The sequence below is a fragment of the Callospermophilus lateralis genome, chromosome 3 (genome assembly GCF_048772815.1).
Source record: "Callospermophilus lateralis isolate mCalLat2 chromosome 3, mCalLat2.hap1, whole genome shotgun sequence".
Taxonomy (NCBI): domain Eukaryota; kingdom Metazoa; phylum Chordata; class Mammalia; order Rodentia; family Sciuridae; genus Callospermophilus; species Callospermophilus lateralis.
In genome coordinates, this window is record NC_135307.1 from 59,466,386 (window position 1) to 59,487,990 (window position 21,605).

Below are 21,605 nucleotides of genomic sequence, written 5' to 3' on the forward strand. Positions count from 1 at the left end.
TGGTTCATGGGTTCCAATGTGCACAGTGGCAACCCCCCTTGCCCTCCTGGCTTGTTCTTGAGCTGTTTCCCCAGTCACTAGCTGTGCCTTGAGATGGACAGTTAGCTATATGGTAGCTGACCCCCAGGTAGTGGCATCATACCTCATTCATTTGCTGCAGCTAACCCCCACCCGCAACTTGTGCTGTTGTAGAAGCTTTCTAGCTCCCAGCTCATGGATCAATTCTGGATCAATCCTCAGGCTGACAGAGTCCACCTGTTACACAGTGCCCACATCACCCCTCCATTTCTGTCTCCATGCCCTGGAATAAAACAACTGAGTTAATCTGGATAAATCCAACCAGAGGAGAAATTGATTGTCTTCCCTTGTTACAATCATCCTTCCTATGGTTTCTGAGTGCAGATGCATTGTTCCCTCCCCCACAAAATGGAGAATCTAAGGACTAAACCCCATTCCCAAACACTGTACTCCTCCAAGAGGGAAATTCTCCCAAGGCTTCCCTGGTAGTTGGTGATAGAGCAAGTTCCTTCAATTGGTAGCCCTCAGTAAACTCTCTATAGTAAGCTCTCTACAGTACTCCTTGGTACTGACACTAGTGGCTATTTGATCTTAGACTGTGGGACTAGCATGCTGTGATGCCAATGTTGATATTCCAGAATGGGATGGGGGAAATCCCATTTGATTTTGTTACAAATCACTTTTATTGTCAGTGCCTTAGGTAAGTTCCCCAGAAACAGAATGAGATGAAAATATGCAAGTGATTTATTATGCAAGTGATAAGGGGTGGTACTAGCAAGGCAGGGAAGGCAAGCAGGGATGAGATTTCAGCAAATTTGTGTAGAAGCTGACTTCAGTCTGATTCACTCAGAAAGTTTTGGACTATAAATAGCACCTTTCTGATTTAAAGGAACTGGGCTTTCATATAGTAAATCTATGGGTACACTTCAGGCCAAAGACTCACAAACACTATAAATTAAAAACCACAGTGAAGAAAGGAGGGCATAAAAATTGGAAGATGAAAAGGGATGTGAGAAATTCAGCTAGACTACTAAGGTCAATGTCAAGTTTATTTTCATAATTCCATAATGTTTTGGAACAAGTCAGAAAGTTGTCATTTGTCCTAAGACCTCACTAATAATAGATAGTGCTATCTGTAACTACCAAAAGCATCACACATTTAGGTTACACGAACTGCCTGGGGGAAAAAAGTGCTCAATGAAATGCTGGGGCAATATGAACAAAGTATTTTGACAAAGAACAAAGCAAACTTTAAAGACTAAAGTAAGCCTGGAAAGGAGAGAACTATTTCCTTTGCTTTGATCCTCAAAGTCTCTAACAGGGCTGTTTTTGCTCTTTCTGGAAGGCAGTCACCTGCTTTAGATGTTTATTTTCTTTAAAGCTATTTCTGAAACATTCACAAAGTCACAGGGTCTCAAAATCAATCTTTATTTTAACACATAAAATGTGCCTTCTAGCACCAATGCTGGTAAATACCAGAATTCCATCTGGTCACCACTCTGGAACCAGTGTAATGGAAGTCCTTGACATGTCAGTCCATGTGTGCTGAAGATTATCATAACACGAAATAGAAATGACACAGCATAAAAATAATTTGATAGATATGTATAGAACTACAATGTAGTTACTCAATAATCTTTTACTGTTTCATGTAAACAAGTTAACTTAATACCAGTGTTCTTAAACCAGATTTTCCTGGAAGACAATCACAAAGAAAACTGCATGAGCTATACCAGTGCATAACCCTGGAACTGGGCTTTCCATTCTCACTCCATTCCCAAATGAAAAATTTTGTAAAGGTACCTTTTGTTTCCCTAATCTCTTATTTTTTTCTTCTTTGTAATTAATTATAATATTGTTCACTATTTAGAGTACTTACACATTTATTTGAAAAGAATAAAACTTTGGTAAATGTAAGTATACAAGACAATAGTTTTGTTTTTTAAGTAAAAGGACAATTAAGCATTAAAGATATCAAATGAAGCAGAAGACAAACTATTGCCTAATATGTAAAAGTGAAATATTTAAAATTTACTTATTCCCAAGACAAACTAAGGTTTACTGGTTTGAATTTAGAATATTATTTGATAGTGATATACTTCTAAAAATTGCATCAGTTTACCTCTAGTTTCCTGAAAATGTGTCAAATCAACCATGTTGCTTCACTATTTACTTTTGGCAGATTTTAGCCTAATCCCAATACCAATTTTTATTTGAGTAACTGATCTCAATATTTCTTTTAAGCAGAACTTAAAAGGCTAAGTAAACCTAAGATGGATTTCAAGCCCACTGGAAGGTAGGCAGTCATTTTTCATATTGCAGGCAGACCATGGTGGTTGTCATCCATATATTAGACCTCTAAGGACATGCTGGAAAAATCTGTAAACACAATCTTCCCATGCTGTATTCACATGCTTCATTCACATCTTTAGCTTACCCAGGTTGTTAGAGGTTTGGGTAAGAGGACTAAATGTTTCACGACAGCAATTTCTATAAGAAAAAAAAAAAAAAAGGACACTTAAAAGTTCACCAACTTTTTTTTTTTTAAAAGAGAGAGTGAGAGAGGAGAGAGAGAGAGAGAGAGAGAGAGAGAGAGAGGAGAGAGAGAGAATTTTTTTGATATTTATTTTTTAGTTATTGGTGGACACAACATCTTTGTTTGTACATGGTGCTGAGAATCAAAGAGGGGCCGCACGCATGCCAGGCGAGTGCGCTACCACTTGAGCCACATCCCCAGCCCCTCACCAACTATTTATGGAGTACTTAATACTAGGCAATATGCCCAGCAGTGGCTAAACGAAAGTCAAATGAATAACCAAGTATAATGTTTAGAAAGTTTTAAGCTGACACATGTTAAAGCTGCAAGCAACCAAGGAAAAAAAAACGATATACTGGACATTATCAAACTTTTTTTTTTTTTTTTAAGAGAGAGTGTGAGAGAGAGAAGAGAGAGAGAATTTTAATATTTATTTTTTAGTTTTGGCGGACACAACATCTTTGTTTGTATGTGGTGCTGAGGATTGAACCCGGGCCGCACGCATGCCAGGTGAGTGCGCCACCACTCGAGCCACATCCCCAGCCCAACTGGACATTATCAAAATTCAAAACCATTTTGCTATAAAAGACATAATACCAAAACAAGAAAGACAACCTGCAGAATAGGAGAAAGTATTTTGCAAATTGTACATCTGATTCAGTATCCAAAATGTAAAGAACTCTTAGACTTAACAATGAAAAGACAAATAACTCAATTTGAAAATGGGTCAATGATATCTTGTCAAGTGAGACAAGATATTCAACATCTTTAATCTTTAGTTATTAGGGAAATGAAAATAAAAAACATAAGATCTGCCGGGGGCAGTGGCACATGCCTGTAATCCCAGGAGCTCAGGAGACAGATAGGAGAACTGCAAGTTCAACGCCAGCCTCAGCAACAGCGAGGTGGTAAGCAACTCAATGAGACCCTGTCTCTAAATAAAATGCAAAATAGGGCTGTGGATGTGGCTCAGTGGCTGAGTGTCCCCCCCAGTTCAATCCCAAGCACGCCCCCCCCACAAACAAACAAACAAAGATCCTATTTCACACCTCCTAAGATGGCTGTAGTTAAAACGATGGACAGGGGCTGGGGATGTGGCTCAAGTGGTAGCGCGCTCGCCTGGCATGCGTGCGGCCCGGGTTCGATTCTCAGCACCACGTACAAACAAAGATGTTGTGTCCGCCGATAACTAAAAAATAAATATTAAAAAATTCTCTCTCTCTCTTAAAAAAAAAAAAAAAAAAAAAAAAAGATGGACAATGGCTTAGGAATACAGTTTGTCAATTCCTTAAAAAGTTAAACACAGAGTTCCCATATAACCAAGCAATACCACTCCAGGCATATACCTAAGAGATCTGAAAAGATGCTCACACAAAAAAACCTTCTACATAAATGTTCACAGCAACATCCCTCATTACAGCTAAAGACTGAAAAAGTAAAATGCCACCAAATGATGAATGGATGGACAAGATGTACACATTCATACAAATAAATATCCTTCAGACATAAGAGTAAAAGCATGCCACAATATGGATGAACCTTGAAAATACTGTCTGTGCTGAGTAAAGAAGCTAGACGTAAGAGACCATATAATGTGAATAATTCATGACCTGAGCACAATAGGCAGATACATAGAAATAGAGGTTAGTGACTGCCAGGGGTTAGAGACTGGGGGGAAATGAGTGACTGCTAATGGTATGGAGTTTCTTTTGAGAAAGATAAAAACTTTGTTCTGTGAATATATTTACACTGAATTGTATACCTCAAAAAAGGTGTGAATTTCATGGTATGGGAATTATTATCAATTAAAAAAAAAATGAAGCAAGGCGTGGTGGCACACTCCTGTAATCCAAGCAGCTTAGGAGGCTGGGACAACAGAAGGATTGTGAGTTCAATGCCAGCCTCAGCAACAGCGAGGTGCTAAGCAACTCAGTGAGACCCTGTCTCTAAATAAAATACAAAATAGGGCTGGGGGATGTGGCTCAGTGGTTGAGTGTCCCTGAGTTCAATCCCTGGTACCAAAAAAAAAAAAAAAAAAATTTATATTTAGGAACCCAAAATCTTTATGCCTCAAAATATTTCTACTTGTAAAACTATATAACGCTTTAGTTAAAACTGAATCCCTTAGCTGGCTGTGATGATACACGCCTTTAATTCCAATGACTTGGAAGGCTGAGGCAGAAGGATCACAAGTTTGCAGTCAGCCTGAGCAACTTGATGAGACCATGTCTTAAAAAAAAAAAAAAAAAAAAAAAGACTAGTAGCTCAGCACATCTGTCTGGGTTCAATCCCCAGTACCAAAACCAAAAACTGGATACTTTAAGGCATAAAACATTTTAAAATTTTTGTCACATTTATAAAAGGTGCTGGGGTTACAAAATAAATGAGATACAGTTGTACAAGTTAAAAACTGTAGGTGTCACAGATGCAACTTGCATAAAATGTGATTGCTATATCATGTAAAGGAAGCACCAAACAAGGGAAACAAAAATGAATTCTAGAGCTGGGGTTGCGGCTCAGAGGTAGAGCGTTCGCCTCGCATGTGCAAGGCCCTGGGTTCGATCCTCAGCATCACATAAAAATAAATAAATAAAATAAAGGTATTATGTACAATAAAAAAAGAAAAATGAATTCTATTTAATTAGGTGCATTTTTCTTTATAAACAGATCTGTCTGATTTTTTTTTTAGAGAGAGAGAGAGAGAGAGAATTTTTAAATATTTATTTTTTAGTTCTCGGCGGACACAACATCTTTGTTTGTATGTGGTGCTGAGGATCAAACCCGGGCTGCACGCATGCCAGGCGAGCGCGCTACTGCTTGAGCCACATCCCCAGCCCCAGATTTGTCTGATTTTATTTTACTTTGTTAAAAATAATTTGAATGACTGGAGAAAGTTCACAAAAGTATGAACTGGCATTTTAAAATCTGAGTTAAGAGAAACTACAATATAAAGAGCTAAGTCACTTGTCTGGGATAATGCCCAATGCTATAGTCTGAATTAGTGTCTCCAAAAGGCCCATATATTAAAGGAGGAAGTGAAATCTTTCGAGATGAAACCTTGTGGGGGGGGAGGTCTTCTGGTCATCGGGGATGTGTTTTCCATAGGACTCTGCCCTTTCCTCTTTCTTTCCTTTTCTTCCCAGCTATGAGGTGATTGGGCTTTCTCTGTCATGACATACTGCCTTGTCATAAGGCAATGGAGCTAAAGGATTACAGACTAGAAATGTGAGCCAAAATAAACTTTTCCTCTTTTTAAGTTGTTACCTCAGGCATTGTTACATTAATTGCGTACTAACACATTCCATTACAAAGCTATATAAAAAAAAAGCCTGCTGGGCTGGAGGTTTAGTTGAGTGGTAGAGTGCTTCCTTCCACATGCAAGACCCTGAGTTCAATCCCCAGCACAGCATGAACAAGAACCAAAGGCAAGACAGATAAGTGATCTTAATACTGAGTTAATGCCTGAGTTCAATGAAGAGTCATAGCTGTTTTACCACATCAAAATCAAGGCCTTGACCACACACAAGCCCAGAAACAGTGACCAGATGATGAAATATCCTCAGAAGATGAAGAACTGGGAATGTACTTACTGATTTTTTCTTTCTGATGTATATAATATGAATATCTTCACTTCGATACTCTTCATCATGTTTTTCCAAAGGAATTTTTTCAAAATCAAAGTCTAGCTGAAGCAGCTATAAATTTAACAGATATACTTTAAACTCAATAATATGAACAGACCTATGGTAAAGAAGGTACAATGGTGGCTATCTTTGTATGAATACTGAATAGGAAGGGTCACTGTGGAAACCTTCTGAGGTCTTAGAAATGTATATTTTTATGCTGGGTAGTAATTATGTGGCTGAGTGCTTGATATATATGCATTTAACTATGTTTTACCTCAATAAAAATTATTTTAACTATATAAAAAATTAATTAAGAGTCCCAAAAGCTCAGTAGCATTCTTCATACTGAGGAAAAACATGAAAGCTGGGGCTGTAGCTCAATGGCAGAGCACTTGCCTAGCATGTGTGAGGCACTGGGTTCAATCCTTAGCACTGATAAAAAAATAAATAAAAATACATCTACATCTGTTACTACAAAAAAAAAAGAAGGAATTAAAAAAAATTTATCATATATTATCTGAGGCAGTCATATTCTTGCTTTCTCATTAAACCAAAGCAGTTCTTCAGCAGACAAAAGTTGCAGAGCTATACAGATGTACAAAAAGATTTATTTGTAATGGGATGAATTTTTGCCCATAAAAAGGGCCTGGGTCACCACTGGGGGAAGAAGACTAAGATACGTAAGATGTCATGTATTGGGTGCAGTGGGGCATGCCTGTAATCCCAGCGGCTCAGGAGACCAAGACAGGAGGATCTCAAGTTCAAAACCAGCCTCAGCAATGGCGACAGGTTAAGCAGCTCAATGAGACCCTATCTCTAAATAAAATACATAACAGGGCTGGGGATGTGGCTCAGTGGTTGAGTGACCCTGAGTTCGATCCCCTGTACCAAAAATAGCTATGTACTACATTTGCAACTTCCTGTGAATCTTTCTATTAAATAAGTCCCTAAAAACAGGTATGTAGGTCAGAGGTTTCATAAAAATGTAGAGAAAAACAGAGAAGTACAAATTTATTACCTCCTCATTTCTATCATGAATTCTCTTTTTAAAAATATTTATTCTTAAGTTTTAGGTGCACACAATATCTTTATTTTACATTTATATGGTGCTGAGGATCGAGCCCAGTGCCTCCTGTATGCTAGGCGAGCACTCTACCACTGAGCCACAACCCCAGTCCCTCTATCATGAATTCTCTAAAAGCAATATATGTATCACTGATATGTTCCCCAAAGCCAAAAATTAAGAAATATTAAGAACTTTCTCAGAAAAGACAGTGTCACCATTATTATTTTACACGGTTCTGTAGATACAGTATCAACTAATTAGATAAAAAATAAAGGATGAGAATAGAAAATGGGGGTGGGCTTTGTGGAATAGTAGATTTTAAAGAGTCCCCTACTGGCTGGGTTCATACAAACAGATTGTCCAAACCTCCAAAATTGCCATAAAATACTAGAATAGTCACATATAGCCTCCCTGAAGGGTACTCACTACAAAGACAGATCTTATAGTCCTTACCTCAAAATATTTTTTCTCAATTTCTGGATTTTTCCCCATTGTACGTTGTTCATAGCAACATATGATACAAGTTTCAGATCCACTGAGATCTTTCAGTGTTTTCAGCAATGGTTCCAAAGACTATAAAAGAAAAATGTATTTCATGACATCAAAATTTTCTATTAAGAGGAGATTAGGGAAGTAAAAGGATTAATTCCCCTATTATTCACTTTTGAATCAATACAACAAAGTACATGTAGTTAACGTTTTCTAACAATGATTGGTAAACTCCTCTTAATTAATTATTGGCCTGGGTGGTGGCTCAGTGGTAGAGCACTTGCTTAGCATGTATGAGGCACTGGGTTCGATTCTCAGCACCGCATCAAAATAAATGAATAAAATAAAGGTCCATCAACATGTAAAAAAAATTTTAAAAAATTAATTATTATACTACAGTTTTCAGAAAAAGAATTCAAGTGACTATGTTTTGAAGTTCCCATGGAAATAAATGAATAGTGTTGATTTCACTCTTAAAAGTAACTTCATTTACTCCAATTTAATGTAGGATTTAACAATCAACAATTTTTCCTACAAAAGTAAATCTGAACTTGAACATGGATTAGCTCAATGCTCATTATTTTAAATATAAATGATACCCACAATGCTATCATAAATCAATATTTTAAGAAAAATATTGCAGTGGCACATGCTGGTAATCCCAGCAGTTTGGGAGATTGAGACAAAAGGATCCTGGGTTCAAAGCCAGCCTCAGCAATAGCAAGGCGCTAAGCAACTCATGAGACCCCGTCTCTAAATAAAATACAAAATAGGGCTGGGAATATGGCTTAGTTGGTCATGTGCCCCTGAGTTCAATCCCTAGTTCCAAAATAGGGAAAGAAAAAAGAAAAATATTTGGTCTAGTAACTCTTGCCACAAAACCATGAATTTTTAAAAAATGCAACTTATTTCTCCTGGTTAACATGTTCCCGGGGGATGTAGCTCAGTAGTAGAGCACTCACATGTGTAAGGCCCTGGATTTGATCTCCAGCCCCCTAATGTCTGCCACCCCCAAGAAAGTTTTTTTTTTTTTTTTTTTTTTTAAAAAAAGATTATCATAGCTTTTCATAACAGATCCAAGTGGTAAAATCCTTTAAAACTTTTGAAGAAGCCTCTAATAAAATGCATATAACACTCTTCTAAACATGATTTGCAGGTATATATGAATGTATATACAGTCTCTTGTGACTTTTGTTTTAGTTTTGCTACAACCATCTATCAACCATAGACAAATATCCTGAATTCAGAGATGTTAAAATGTGAAGAAATGTAGTTTCAGAATACAAAAAACAGTTAATCGATTAAAGAGATTTCACTCACTGAACATTTACCTCCTCGTAGTATATGCAGTCAGCCATCAGTATGTAGTCTGGTGGAGAAGGAAAGTCTTCTATTTCTTCCCCCCTTCAAAATGTCAAACAAGTATTTTAAACTGTTAATAATTTAAAATACTCTTGCTTTATAAGCAAGAGCCAATAAGTTCATTTTGTATTATCACGGCTTTAATGAGATGCAATTTAAAACAAACTATGAATTGTTATCTTAAAACAAGCTGAAAGGCCATACAAACCATTTCAGTACCTTGGCTTGAACAGAACCAGTGAAAAGATGTTTGTTCATATTAATATTCATCTTCAGCAAGTCTTGCAATTCCTCAAGATCGGTGACGACAACATCTGCCCTATAAAATAACGTTGATTGAGGGGTAGGCAAAGGGTGGGTAGCTGGCAATATGAGTTTCAAAGCAAAGCGCTGCCCGCTCCCTTCAATTCTTACCCGAGGGTAGCAGCCATGAGCCCCACCGCTCCAGTGCCTGAGCCCAGCTCCAGCACCGACCGCCGGCTCAACACATGGGCCCCATCTCCGGAAAACCCCGGCGTTTCCAAGTATTTAGAGAGCACAATGGCAGCGTCCCAAACAACGCAACCCACACCACCGGAGTCATACTGCTGCAGTCGTAGGGCTGTCCCATCCCGCTTCTCCAGAACTCTCACAAAGCTCCGCAGCGGATCCTCCACCACCGACTCCACAGCAGCCGCCATCTCTGCCGGCTAAAGGGTGCAGCTCGCTTAGTGACGACTCATCTGTGCGCCGCTCACAGGCCAAGCCTTGAAGGGGCCCGCGCCTCCTAGTGGCGGATTTGGCACCTCGCGCGTGCGCAAGTCAACAAAGCCCAGAAGGCTGCAGCACCTTGGGCGTAACCCAGCACTAACCGCCCTCATCCCTTCCTTCTCCTGTAAAAACGCGCCTGGCTTAAGGAACAGCTAGTTTAAGTCACTTTCCCAGATAAAACTAATATAATCCGCTCTGTGAAAAACAAAGCAAACACTGGAGCATTTTTACGTGGTTAGAGATTGACTCATACTGTAGTTACCTTAAATCCAGGCAGCTTCCCAGAGCGTACCAAAGATGTCTATATTATCTTTCTCGGGAAGTTTCCAAGTGTGCTCCTAGTTTTTCCGTATGAATGCATAAAAAGGATTGCTGGAAACTTGCAGCTTGCATTTACCAGTTAAAAAAAATTTTTTTTACCTCTCTAAAATTTACATCATTTAAATTATTTGGGATTATGTAGTTTTAAGTTGCATGAAATAACTCAATGTGTGTATACATATATCTACAGTACTCTAATATCCCCTTGTTCTTTACAATGAAAACACATTTTTTAAAAAGTCTTTTAAAAATTAAGACTGAGGTGATTTATTAATCTTGTTAAGAACTCTGATACAAAGCACAGTAAAAGGCCACAGACCAGTAAATAAAGAAAGTGGCTTTTGGCTACTTTACAACCACTGCTACAGCCTATCACATAACATACTTTTCATCACTTTGAGCGAAGGTATCCAAATGGCAAATAAAAGTTTTACTCGCTTCTCTGATTAAAAAGTTTAATAAAGCATTAAGTATTTGCTGGTTTAAATATTACCAATCTAAAAAAATATTTAAAAAAAATTTCAGTTAACACAAGATTTATAGAGAAAGTCACTAGGTTTTGAAGGCAAGGCAGTTGGTTCCTATGCCATAAGAACTTTTCCTCTGAACCTATGAATTAGTAAAGTAGCAGATTGTATGACCTCAAGTCATTTAAATTTATATAGGTTATTAACATTATCTTTAAATATACAATATAAACAAAACTGTACATACATGGCATATTAACTTTGTTTTCCAAAACAATAGGCAACTTATTAGCTAAAGACACCATACTCTGCAAAAACAAAAGGCACATCTGAATGAGATACATGCCCTTTTTTTCCTCTATAATTGGGTTATGTATTCTTTGTTTACATTTTGACAAAATAATATACACAGTGCATTCTATTATTTTCATTCCACATTTCATTTTTGTCTTCAGCAGCAAATACTGGCATTTAAGACATGGCATTAAAGAATTTAAGAACAGTGGGTGTTATTCACAATTCTCCTAGATGTAAAAACTACAAGTAAAAACCTTCCAGAAGATGGTCAAAGAGATTTAAAAATCAGTAACACCATACACCTCTATATTTGTGTAAATTCATTACCTTAAAAAAAGGCCTCTATTACTCAAATTTGAAAAATTCCACAAAAGCACTATCCCCTTTCAGTGCAATCAAAGTCACTTTAAACCATATTTTAGCAGAGTCTACAGTGCAAATATAAATTCATTATACTGGCCTTTTGGCAGCACTGAGGATCCAAGACAAGGCAATGCAACTGATCACCTGAGGATATTGGTAAAGGACTTTTGTATTTTATCTTTCCAATTCTTAAAAGCTTATTTGATCAGTAGCATTTCTGTAAGAGCATTATTTGTAAAAACAAAAACCAAAAAACTAAAATACTATGCCTTTTTGAATAAATTAAAAAAAAACTTTACAAATACTATTCCAGTGTCAATGACTACATATGGCTAAGGTCATTGAGGAGTTTCTGCATTTTCTACCATAGACAGTCTGTACAATGGGGGATGTGAAAACTCTCGCTTGTAAGTCTTTGGTGGAAGTTTTGGTAAGTGAGGGCTTGAATTCTGCCTTGGTGGAACAGGGGGAGCTTGAGGATGAGCAAGACTGTCGTGATAGCATCGACGTGGTACCCTTGGAGAGGGCGTGCTAGGAGGAGTGCTTGGTGAATTTGGACATGTACTAATGTCTCTGAGCCAGTCTGGATCTCTGTGAAGATGTCCCAGTGGAGGTGGCTGAAGATTAAACGGACAGTTTATAAAGTGTTCTGGAGGTCGAAGGGGAACTGGTGGAGGGGTATCAGGAAGAGGATCTCTTGGCGGAGGTGGAGGTGGACTGTGTAGAAGTCCATCAAATGCACTGGTAGGAACAGGAACTCTGGGTTTTATCTTTGGGGGAGGAGGCTGTCTTGGTGGAATAGCAGGAGGGTCATCATCAGATTTCACAGTTCCCTTTAAAACAAAAAGTTATATAACTATACTTCTTTTCTCCTGAAAAACTTACAAGGCAATTTTAAAAGTCTGAAAAATTCTTCACACAGAAGAATTTTTTAACTCGACACACAAGTTAAATCCAGAAGCTCAAAGTAAATTAATCTGGTTTAATTATCAGATTTATAAGTACATTACTTCTTGTTTAATCTAGGGCTCTGTTTAATACTTCTACATAGGAGATGTTTTAATTGAAGTCTTAGAACATAAAGCTTCAATTTATCTTGCTTTGTGTTACTATTTCATAAATTTAAGAAATTCATGAATTTTAATTATAATAATAGGTAAGCAAAAATAATATATAGTTTTGTAGATGTGAAAGGACATGATGTTAAGGAGACTTAATGTCCAGCTTTTCCTGATTAAGCATTTACTTCTACTTTTCCCAATGATACTTAGAACAGTGGATTTCAAAGAGTCATCCAAGGACCAGAAACATCAGCACCAGTAGAGAACTTGTTAGAAAAGCAAATTTAAAAAAAAATTATTTGTTATTTTTAGTTATACATGAAAGGAGATTGTATTTTGAGATATCATACATACATGGAGTATAACTTCCGATTCTTCTGGTTGTACATGATGTGGAGTCATGTATTCATTTATGAGCATAGGAAAGTTATGTCTGATTCATTCTACTGTCTTTCCTATTCCCATTCCCTGTCCCTTCCCTTCATTCCCCTTTGTCTGAGCCAGTGAATTTCTATTCTCCCCTCCCCACTGCTTATTGTGAGTTAGCAACTGCATATTGGAGAAAACACTGGGCCTTTGGTTAGAAAAGCAAATTTTTGAGCCTCACTCCAGATCTACTGAATCAAAAACTCCAGGGGTAAGGGTCAACAATCAGGTTTTAATAAGCTTTCCAAGTGATTCACCCTTAAATTTGAAAAGCTGGTGGAAAGTTGGAAGAATCCTTCACATACTAGTACCAGAAAAAAAGTGTACTTCTGAGTCCGTGAATCAGCACCCCCCTTTTTTAAAGGAAAGTTTTTTATAAGAATTAAACAACTACTAAAAGCATTTTTCAAATATAACAATATAAATGTGGAAAATGATAAAGAAAAGCCAAAATACAACAAATTCATAAGAATAAAGTCCTATCTTGAAAATCCATAAATTTTTGAATAAATTGAGGCAAACCCAGGTCCTGTTGACTACCTTTGAATTTGAAGCATCTTGGTCAAACTTTCTTCGAGGAGGAAGTGGAGGAGGAATCAGTAGCTCTTCACTTGGTTTATTTAAACTACCACACGAACTGAAGATAGACTCTAGGGAGGCAAAGATTAGTTTAACCACTATTTACAGTGCAATTTATCCAACAAAACTTCGTTGCAACTTGTGATCACTTCTGCCATGGCATTTATCAGACTGTATTACCTGTTATATATTATCTATCTTCTCTTCTAAAATGTAAGCTCTCTTAGGACAGTACATTTATTTTGTATCCCTAGTACCTAACACAGTTCCTGGTATATATGATAACTAACTGAAGGCACATTATTTAGTTATGATTAATAATGAGACTCTTCCTCCAAAAGTCTTTTTAAAATCTAAAACAAAACCAAACAAAAACATGAATGTATATATGTAGTTACTTTTAGAGAAAAGTCATCCTAAGCAGAAAACATTTACTCTGAAGCAGCTACAATCAGGTTCATGACTACACAGGTAATAAAATCTCCATATAGGAGACCATAAAGTAGGGTCATAAATCATATAACTCTCTTTGCAAGTCTCTTAATAATAAGGTATATGTTATAGAGTCACACTGAAGAAAATTTACTAAATAATAAAGTATTAGAGGAAAATTACCCCTGAACAGGTCAACTAGGTACAGAATAAGAACTATTTTCATTTTGATCAATTTCTTTTGTCTTATTTATATGGTTTTAAAGAACTCTATAATTATGGTCCAACTCCCCATTTAATCTTTCTCCACATTCACAGTCATCATAGAGTCATTCATCATGTCTTATTTGTCATTATACTTAGATTGAGTTTGCAGGAATAATTTTACTTTTGTCATTGACAATATGCATGACACTGTAATTGTATCATTTTTGGTTTATTAAATATTAAGCACACGTTAAAAATGTTTTAAGAAATGTGATACATTAAAGAAGTCAAACATATCCCTTCTCAATATATTTTTCTGTTTTGTTTCATATCCAAATAACAATCTACAAAGTCATAAATAAAACTATCAACTCTTACAATCTAGAAGTATATATAGATTTTGTAGTTTGACAAAAGTTTTCTTTTAGATTTTATAAAACAAACTTGAAATATTCACAGTGTTCATTATCAAATGACTTTATCACATGGTCTTATTGTTTCCCAACCCTTCTGCCAGTAACAGACCTTCCAGTGCACTTTGTAAAGATACTAAGTTTAAGAGTCAGATGGGTGCTGGGTCTAGTGGCGCATGCCTATAATTCCAATAACTCAGGAGGCTGAGGCGGGAGGAATGCAAATTCAAGACCAACCTCGGCAACTTAGCAAGACTCTAAGGACTTTGTGAGACCCTGTCTCAAAATAAAAAATACTAAAAAGACTGGGGATGTGGCTCAGTGGTTAACTTACCCTGGGTTCAATCCCTGGTACCACCCTCCTCAAAAAGCCAAAAGGGTGAAAAGCCTAGATTTTTAATAAAATAGCAAAGAAGGTTGCTATTTTAAAAATGCTATTACAGTGTGAATGCTTATATTATCATTTAAATGATATATAACAAAATTCAAAATTTAAGAAATAAAATTAAATTCATATTAGTCTTTGTAAAAAAAATTCCTGAGACTGTTAGAATAACAGAACAAATAATAGCCTAAATTTCCTAAAATTTACTTTTGGATCATTGCTTTGATGAGTTAAAACTGTAAGGATAAAAACAATGGCACACAAATAATTTTAGAAAGATATAACTCATAATTCCTACTTCTTCGGAAAATATTAAATACCTATTGAAAGACACTACCTACCTAGTAATTTGTTAAATAACCACTCAAGATTTACTAGGTATGCATTTCAATTTTATGTAATAAAAAGGGAATTTTATATATTGTTTGTTTAATTTTATACATTTTTGCAGGCCTTCACTGATAGGGCATAAAATTTAGAAAAATATTTCAACTAATATTAGATTTAAAGGATTCAAATTGCAAATAATACTAAGTACTGTCATTATTTTAAAAAATGTAAGTTTATAGAAGTTTTACTAATCAATCAATACAAAAATGATCTGGTTCATACTATTCACTGCCTGCCTACTGTTTAAAAATTAAATATTCTTTGCAAAAGAGCAGATTACAAGAAATATTTTCCATTCTTATATTTTAAAAGACAAGAGTTGCTGGGCATGGTAGTGGCACACCTGGAATCCCACAGCCTCTTGAGACATTGAAGCTGGGGGATCATGAGTTCAGTCAGCCTGGGCAACTTAGCAAGACCCTGTCTTAAAATAAAATAAAATAAAATAAGGCTAGGGATGTAGTTCAGTGGTTAAAGCACCCCTGGGTTAAATCCCTAGTACCAGTAAAAAAATAAAAGAAAAGAGTTTGCTACATACACAATGAATCTAAATAAAAATTCAAAAGTGGTGGCTGAAAGCCTGTTAACTTTCAGCCCAATACAACACAAATCCACAGTTGTTATGTATGTATAAACAATTTAATGGAAATGTCAACAAGTCATAGCTACTACTCATCACTACTCACAGATTCTACTACACTTCAGCCAGGTACAATAGATGTATGCAGCGAATGACTGTTTAGAAAATTAAAGCTATCAGAGCTATAAATAAGGAATAAATAGAGAATAGCAATGCCAAAGCATTAGGGGCATTAAAAAATAGTGTATAAGATGTGATATAAACACATCTGATAATTTTAAGTCACTTTCCACTGACTTATAAAGCTATGTTTTTTAAAAAATTTATTTGTTCTTTTTAGTTATACATGACAGAATGTATTTTGACAAATTATACATGATGGAGTATAACTTCTCATTCTTGTGGTTGTACACAATGTGGAGTTACACTGGTCATGTATTCATATATGAACATATGAAAGTTATGTCTAATTCATTCTACTGTCTTTCCTATAAAGCTATGGATTTGTGTTTCTTTTAAAAAGGAAAACTTTTCTATACTTATGTATATAGTAAATTCACTGTACATTTTTTACTTCCAATCCTCTTGCAGAACTTGACATATCTCACTAGTATTTCTCAAGAATGTTACATTTTTAGCAGCCATGCATGGTCTCTGTCACTGCATTTAGATTCCCCCCTACCCCTCCACAACTGCTACATTTTTCATGATGAAGAACAAGGAGTCAGGAAAAGGGATTGACTCAGAATTGGAACTTTTTCCTCAAATACAGATATTAAATTTATTATTCCATGTCAAAAATTGCTGCCCTGATTATGTGGACTCTGCAGTTACTTTCAGGGGTCCTTCTGGTTCAGGGACCCAACAGTTGATACAAAAAGTATACTTTTGGGAGTATTGATAAGAAGTGGGCATGGGATTCACTTTCTCATTTTCTTACCACGATCAGATTTTTATCCACCTTCTCATATACGTAGCCATGTGTGCTTCAGGGAAAGCTGACCTTACCCCTTAGCAACAGGAATAAGGCCTGATTAGTCCAAGTCTGAAAATTCCGGCTAAAGAAATGGAATTACTCTATTAAATTCATCACTTAGAACTCAAGTGGTCACTGAAATACCAAAGGATATTTTTCTGGAGGCTATTAAAAAGGATATCCCTTGGCCTGGGATTGTGGCTCAGTGGTAAAGTGCTTGACTAGCATGCGTGAGGCACTGGGTTCGATCCCTGGCACCATATAAAAATAAAACAAAATAAAGGTATTGTGCCCACTTAACAACTTAAAAACTTGTGCCCAAAATATAACTTGTTATTATGGAAAAGTACTTTGCCATTTTGTTTCTCAACCTTTCTCTCTTTGCCGAACAAAGAGACATATAACTTTTATCATTCCTGCCAGCATTTTTATGATCTTAAGGAAAAACAGCTGTAGATAAAGATGTTAATCTGGACAAAACAATGAGAGTCAAAAGGAACTCCAGTCTTTAATAACATCATTGAGTCACTGAATCAACTAGTCCTAAAGCAGCTTTCCTATACAGTTCCAATTATGTCTGTCAGAATGGGTTCTTACTGTTTAAGGCAGTCTTACATGAGTCTTTTCTTCTTTATAAACACATAGACTCATGGAAACAGAAGATATCTAAATGATGGTGGGACATATTTGATAGTTTCTGAATTTGGGTCTGACTCTATAGCCACCACATAACCACTATGTTTATACTTTTTTTATAGTAGACACTCAATAACCCTTGTTGTGTGAACACAATTGTATTTTCAATGAAGAGCATTTTGTTACCAGATTGTTTTCATTAACATTGGGCCATTTACTATATTGCCAAATACTGTTCTACTCGCTAGCAATATAATAGTGACTTGCTTATGGAGTTTATATTCTGGTTGGGGAGAAAGAATAAATATGTAAAAGTAGAATAGCTATACACCATAAGAAGAAATAATCTGTAGGAAAGGGATTCAGGAATAGGTGGATGGGAAGCAATTTTAAACAGGTGATTGGGGAAGAACTCACTAAGGAAACACTAAGCAAAAACTTGAAGGAGTCAAGGGAGCAGGCCATGATGCCAAATGGTTAAAGAGCATTAGAAACAGAAGGAAGAGCAAAAGCAGAAGTCCTAATGTAATAATGTGCCTTTGTATTCTAGAGGCAGAATAACTAAAGCAGTGAAGAGTAAGGGAAGAAAACATCAGATTATTAGATCTCACAGATCAAAGGAAGCCAAGCCCTGTAAGGCCTTGTGGGCCCTATGAAGGAACTTTAGCTTTTATTCTGAGTGAGATGGAAAGTTTTATATACAGGAGAGTCAAGGTCTTACTTATTTCTTAAAAGTATCAGTCTGGCTATTGTATTAAAAACATACTGGTGGGGCTGGGGTTGTGGCTCAGTGGTAGAGTGCTCGTCTAGCACATGTGAGGCCTTGGGTTCGATCCTCAGAACCACATAAAAATAAATAAAATAAAGGCATTGTGTCCAACTACAACTAAAAAAATACTTTTTAAAAATATATGTATACTGGAGCAGGTATAACCCTAACATCCAAACCAGATACCAAATGGCAATTATCAATTATCTAGGAAAGAAAACTACAGACCAATCTCCTGATAAATATAGATGCAAAAAGCCTTAATAAAATATTAGCAAATCACATTAAAACACATATAACGAAGAAAATACACCATGACCAAGTGGGTTTCATCCTAGGGATGCAAGGTTGGTTCATCATACACAATTCAATAAATGTAATTCACCACTTAAATAGAATAAAGACCAAAAACCATATATATGATCATCTCAATAGATACTGAAAAGGCCTTTGATAAAAAACAGCAACCATTCATGTTAAAATGCTGTAGAAACTAGGGATAGAAGGAACTTATCTAGCACTATAGAGGCTATATACAACAAATCCAAAGCCAACATCATACTGAATGGAAAATAAACGAAAGCTTTTCCTCTAAAATCAGAAACAAGACAAGGATGTCCACCCTCACTACTTCTATTCAATATAGTTCTCGAAACTCTAGCCAGAGCAATCAGGCAAGAGAAGGAAATTAAAGGAATACAAACAGGAAAATAAGAAGTCAAACTTATCACTGTTTGTTGATGACATGATCTTATATTTAGAAGATCAAAAAAATTCTTCCAGAAAATTCCTAGAGCTAATGAATGAATTTAGCAAAGTAGCAGGATTCACTCATATATCAATAGCTTTTCTGTACTCCAATAGCAATTCAGCTGAGAAAGAAATCAGGAAAATCATCCCTTTCACAATATCCTCCAAATTAAACAAACAAACAACTGGAAATTAATCTAAACAAGGTAAAAGATTTCTACATTGAAAAATGAAGAAAGAAATTGAAGATAATCTCAGAACATAAAAATACCTCCCATGTTCTTGGATAGGAAGAATTAATATTGTCAAAATGGCCATATTACCAAAAGAAATATACAGATTAAAAAACTCAATTCCCATCAAAATAACAATGACATTCTTCACAGAACTAGAAAAAACAGTCCTTAAATTCATTTGAAAGATTAAGAGATCCCGAAGAGCCAAAGCAATTCTGAATAAGAAAAGTGATACAGGAGGATCTCAAATTATATTACAGAGCTATAGCAGCAAAAATAGCCTGAAGATCAATGGAATAGACAGAGACAAACTCACATTTCTACAGCCATCCAATACTTGAAAAATATGCCAAAAATATGTTAGAGAAAAGACAGTCTTTTAACAAATAGTGCTGGGAAAACTGGATATCTCTATGTAGAAGAATGAAAGTAGATCCCCATCTTTCATTCTGCACAAAAGTCAAATCAAAATGGATCAAAGACTTAGAAATTATACCAGAAATCTTAAAACTGCTCGAAGAGAATAGGGTCAACACCCCATTGTATAGGTGGAGGAATCAATTCCTTAGCAAGACCCCTAAAGCTCAAGAAATAAAACCAAGAATCAATAACTGGGATGTCATCAAATTAAAAGTTTCTTTCTACACAGCAAAGAAAATGATTAAGAGTGTGAAGAAAGAGTCTACAGAATGGGAAAAAAATATTTGTCAGCTGCTCCACTGACAGGGGATTAATTAATATTAAGAATATATAAAGATCTCAAAAAACTCAATGCTAAAATAACCTCACAGTTATAGGGCCCAAAACAGACATACCTCAAAAGAAGAAACACAATGGCCAACAAATATATGAAAAATGTTCAACATCTCTAGCAATCAAGGAAATGCAAATCAAAACTACACTAAGCTTTCATCTCACTTAATCAGAATGGCAATTATCAAGAATATAGATAATATATGCTGGTGAGGATATGGAGAAAACACTCATACATTGTTAGTGGAACTGCAAATTAGTACAACCACTTTGGAATCTCAAAACACTAGAAATGGAAAAACCATATGACCCAGCTATATCCCAATTCTCAGTATTTGTTCAAAATAACTAAAATCAGCATACTATAGTGATACAGCCACGACAATGTTTACAGCAGCACAATTCACAATAGCCAAATTATGAAGCTAACCCAGATGCCTGTCAATAGATAAGTGGATCAAGAAAATGTGGCAAATATATATACACAATGGAGTTTTACTCAGCCATAAAGAAGAATGAAATAATGGCTTTTGCAGGTAAACAGATGGAAATGGAGAAAAGCATGCTAAGTGAAATAAGCCTGACTCAGAAAATCAAGGATCAAATATTTTCTATTATATGTGGAAGCTAGAACAAAATAAGGGAAAGAAGGCTTTGGGGGAGGAAAATAGATATCATAAAGATACAGGGAATATCACATTGGAGTAGAAGTAGGAAACGAGAAGAAAAAAGGAAAGGAAAGTTAAAGAAACATGGAATGAATTTAACAAAATCATTTTATATACATATGTAAATGTGCCAAAGGGAATTTCTCCTTAATGTATATGTAGAAAATACCAGTTAAATATAGATAAATAAAGGAGTGAAAGGAAGATCAGTAAGGGTCGGGGAAAATTGGGAGGAGAGGAAATCAAATTCCTTGTATGTATGCTTGTCAAAATGAACCCAAATACTATGTAGAATTATAATGCTTTAATTTTTAAAAAAGGAAAAAATATACTAAAGCAAGAAAAATGGAAAATTTGGATGCTATCATATTGAAAAAGGTTAAGAGATTGTAGTGGCTATCAGGGTAGTAGCAGTAGAAATGGTAAAAGATGGTTAGATTCTTGATATATATTGAGAATAATCAAGATTTGTTGATGGGGTCACATTTGAGATATGAGGAAAGAGAGAAAAGCTACCTCTCATATTTTTGGCCTAAGTAACTGAATTGAGATGAGAAGGCAGTAGGAAAAACAGCTTTGGAGGCTCAGTTTTGGAAAGGTTAAGTTTAGATTCCTATCAGATATCCAAATGAAAATGTGGAACAGGTCATTGAATATATGAGTCTAAATCTAGTTGGAGATATGAACCTGGAAATTATCCCATAAATGATATGTTACTGAATGAGGTAAGAAGTGAGAAACAAAGAAACAAAGAGGTTTCGGGATCAAGTCTTTCCAATGTTAATAGTTTGGAAAGCTGAAGAAGAACTAACATAAGAGACCAAGGAGCTATAAATGACGTAAAAAATCAAGAGAGGAAGATGAGCAATATGATCTACATGCACATGATTTTTTCCCCCCCAAAATTTGGAGGTATTTTGAATAAACAGGCAGAAAGTCTTTCTTGTTTGCCACCAAATCCCTTGTGCTTAGCTGAGAAGCTGTACAAACTAAGTGCAGGTTGAATACTGCTTATCCAAAACGGTTGGGACTGGAAGTAATAAGGATTT

General features: G+C 35.9%; 2 protein-coding genes across 3 annotated transcripts in view; both read right to left on the reverse strand.

Annotated features, from left to right (window-relative positions):
* Positions 1-1,133: 1,133 nt before the first annotated feature.
* On the reverse strand, positions 1,134-10,324 carry Vcpkmt (valosin containing protein lysine methyltransferase). The gene is made up of 6 exons (XM_076850262.1): positions 9,512-10,324; positions 9,306-9,416; positions 9,067-9,139; positions 7,700-7,819; positions 6,145-6,249; positions 1,134-2,508 (listed from the first exon to the last, which is right to left on the reverse strand). Exons 1-6 carry the CDS (start codon positions 9,775-9,777, stop codon positions 2,494-2,496), a joined length of 690 nt encoding a protein of 229 aa, XP_076706377.1. The 5' UTR covers positions 9,778-10,324; the 3' UTR covers positions 1,134-2,493.
* Positions 10,325-10,410: 86 nt separating this feature from the next.
* Positions 10,411-21,605, reverse strand: part of Sos2 (SOS Ras/Rho guanine nucleotide exchange factor 2) — a 94,137-nt gene continuing 82,942 nt past the window's right edge. For both annotated transcript variants that reach the window (XM_076850261.1, XM_076850260.1), the window contains 2 exons: positions 13,323-13,432; positions 10,411-12,128 (listed from right to left, as the gene is read on the reverse strand). In XM_076850261.1, coding sequence (XP_076706376.1) covers positions 11,634-12,128; positions 13,323-13,432 — 605 coding nt within the window. In that variant the 3' untranslated portion in view covers positions 10,411-11,633. The remainder of the gene's footprint in view (positions 12,129-13,322; positions 13,433-21,605) is intronic.

Bases quoted from the DNA above. Each gene is read 5' to 3' on its own strand.
- Vcpkmt (XM_076850262.1), bottom strand. From the start codon at position 9,777: ATGGCGGCTGCTGTGGAGTCGGTGGTGGAGGATCCGCTGCGGAGCTTT. The intron at 9,417-9,511 runs GTAAGAATTGAA...GTTATTTTATAG, and splicing joins CTCATGGCTGCTACCCTCGG to GGCAGATGTTGTCGTCACCG. The intron at 6,250-7,699 runs GTAAGGACTATA...TTAAATTTATAG, and splicing joins TTGAGAAAAAATATTTTGAG to CTGCTTCAGCTAGACTTTGA.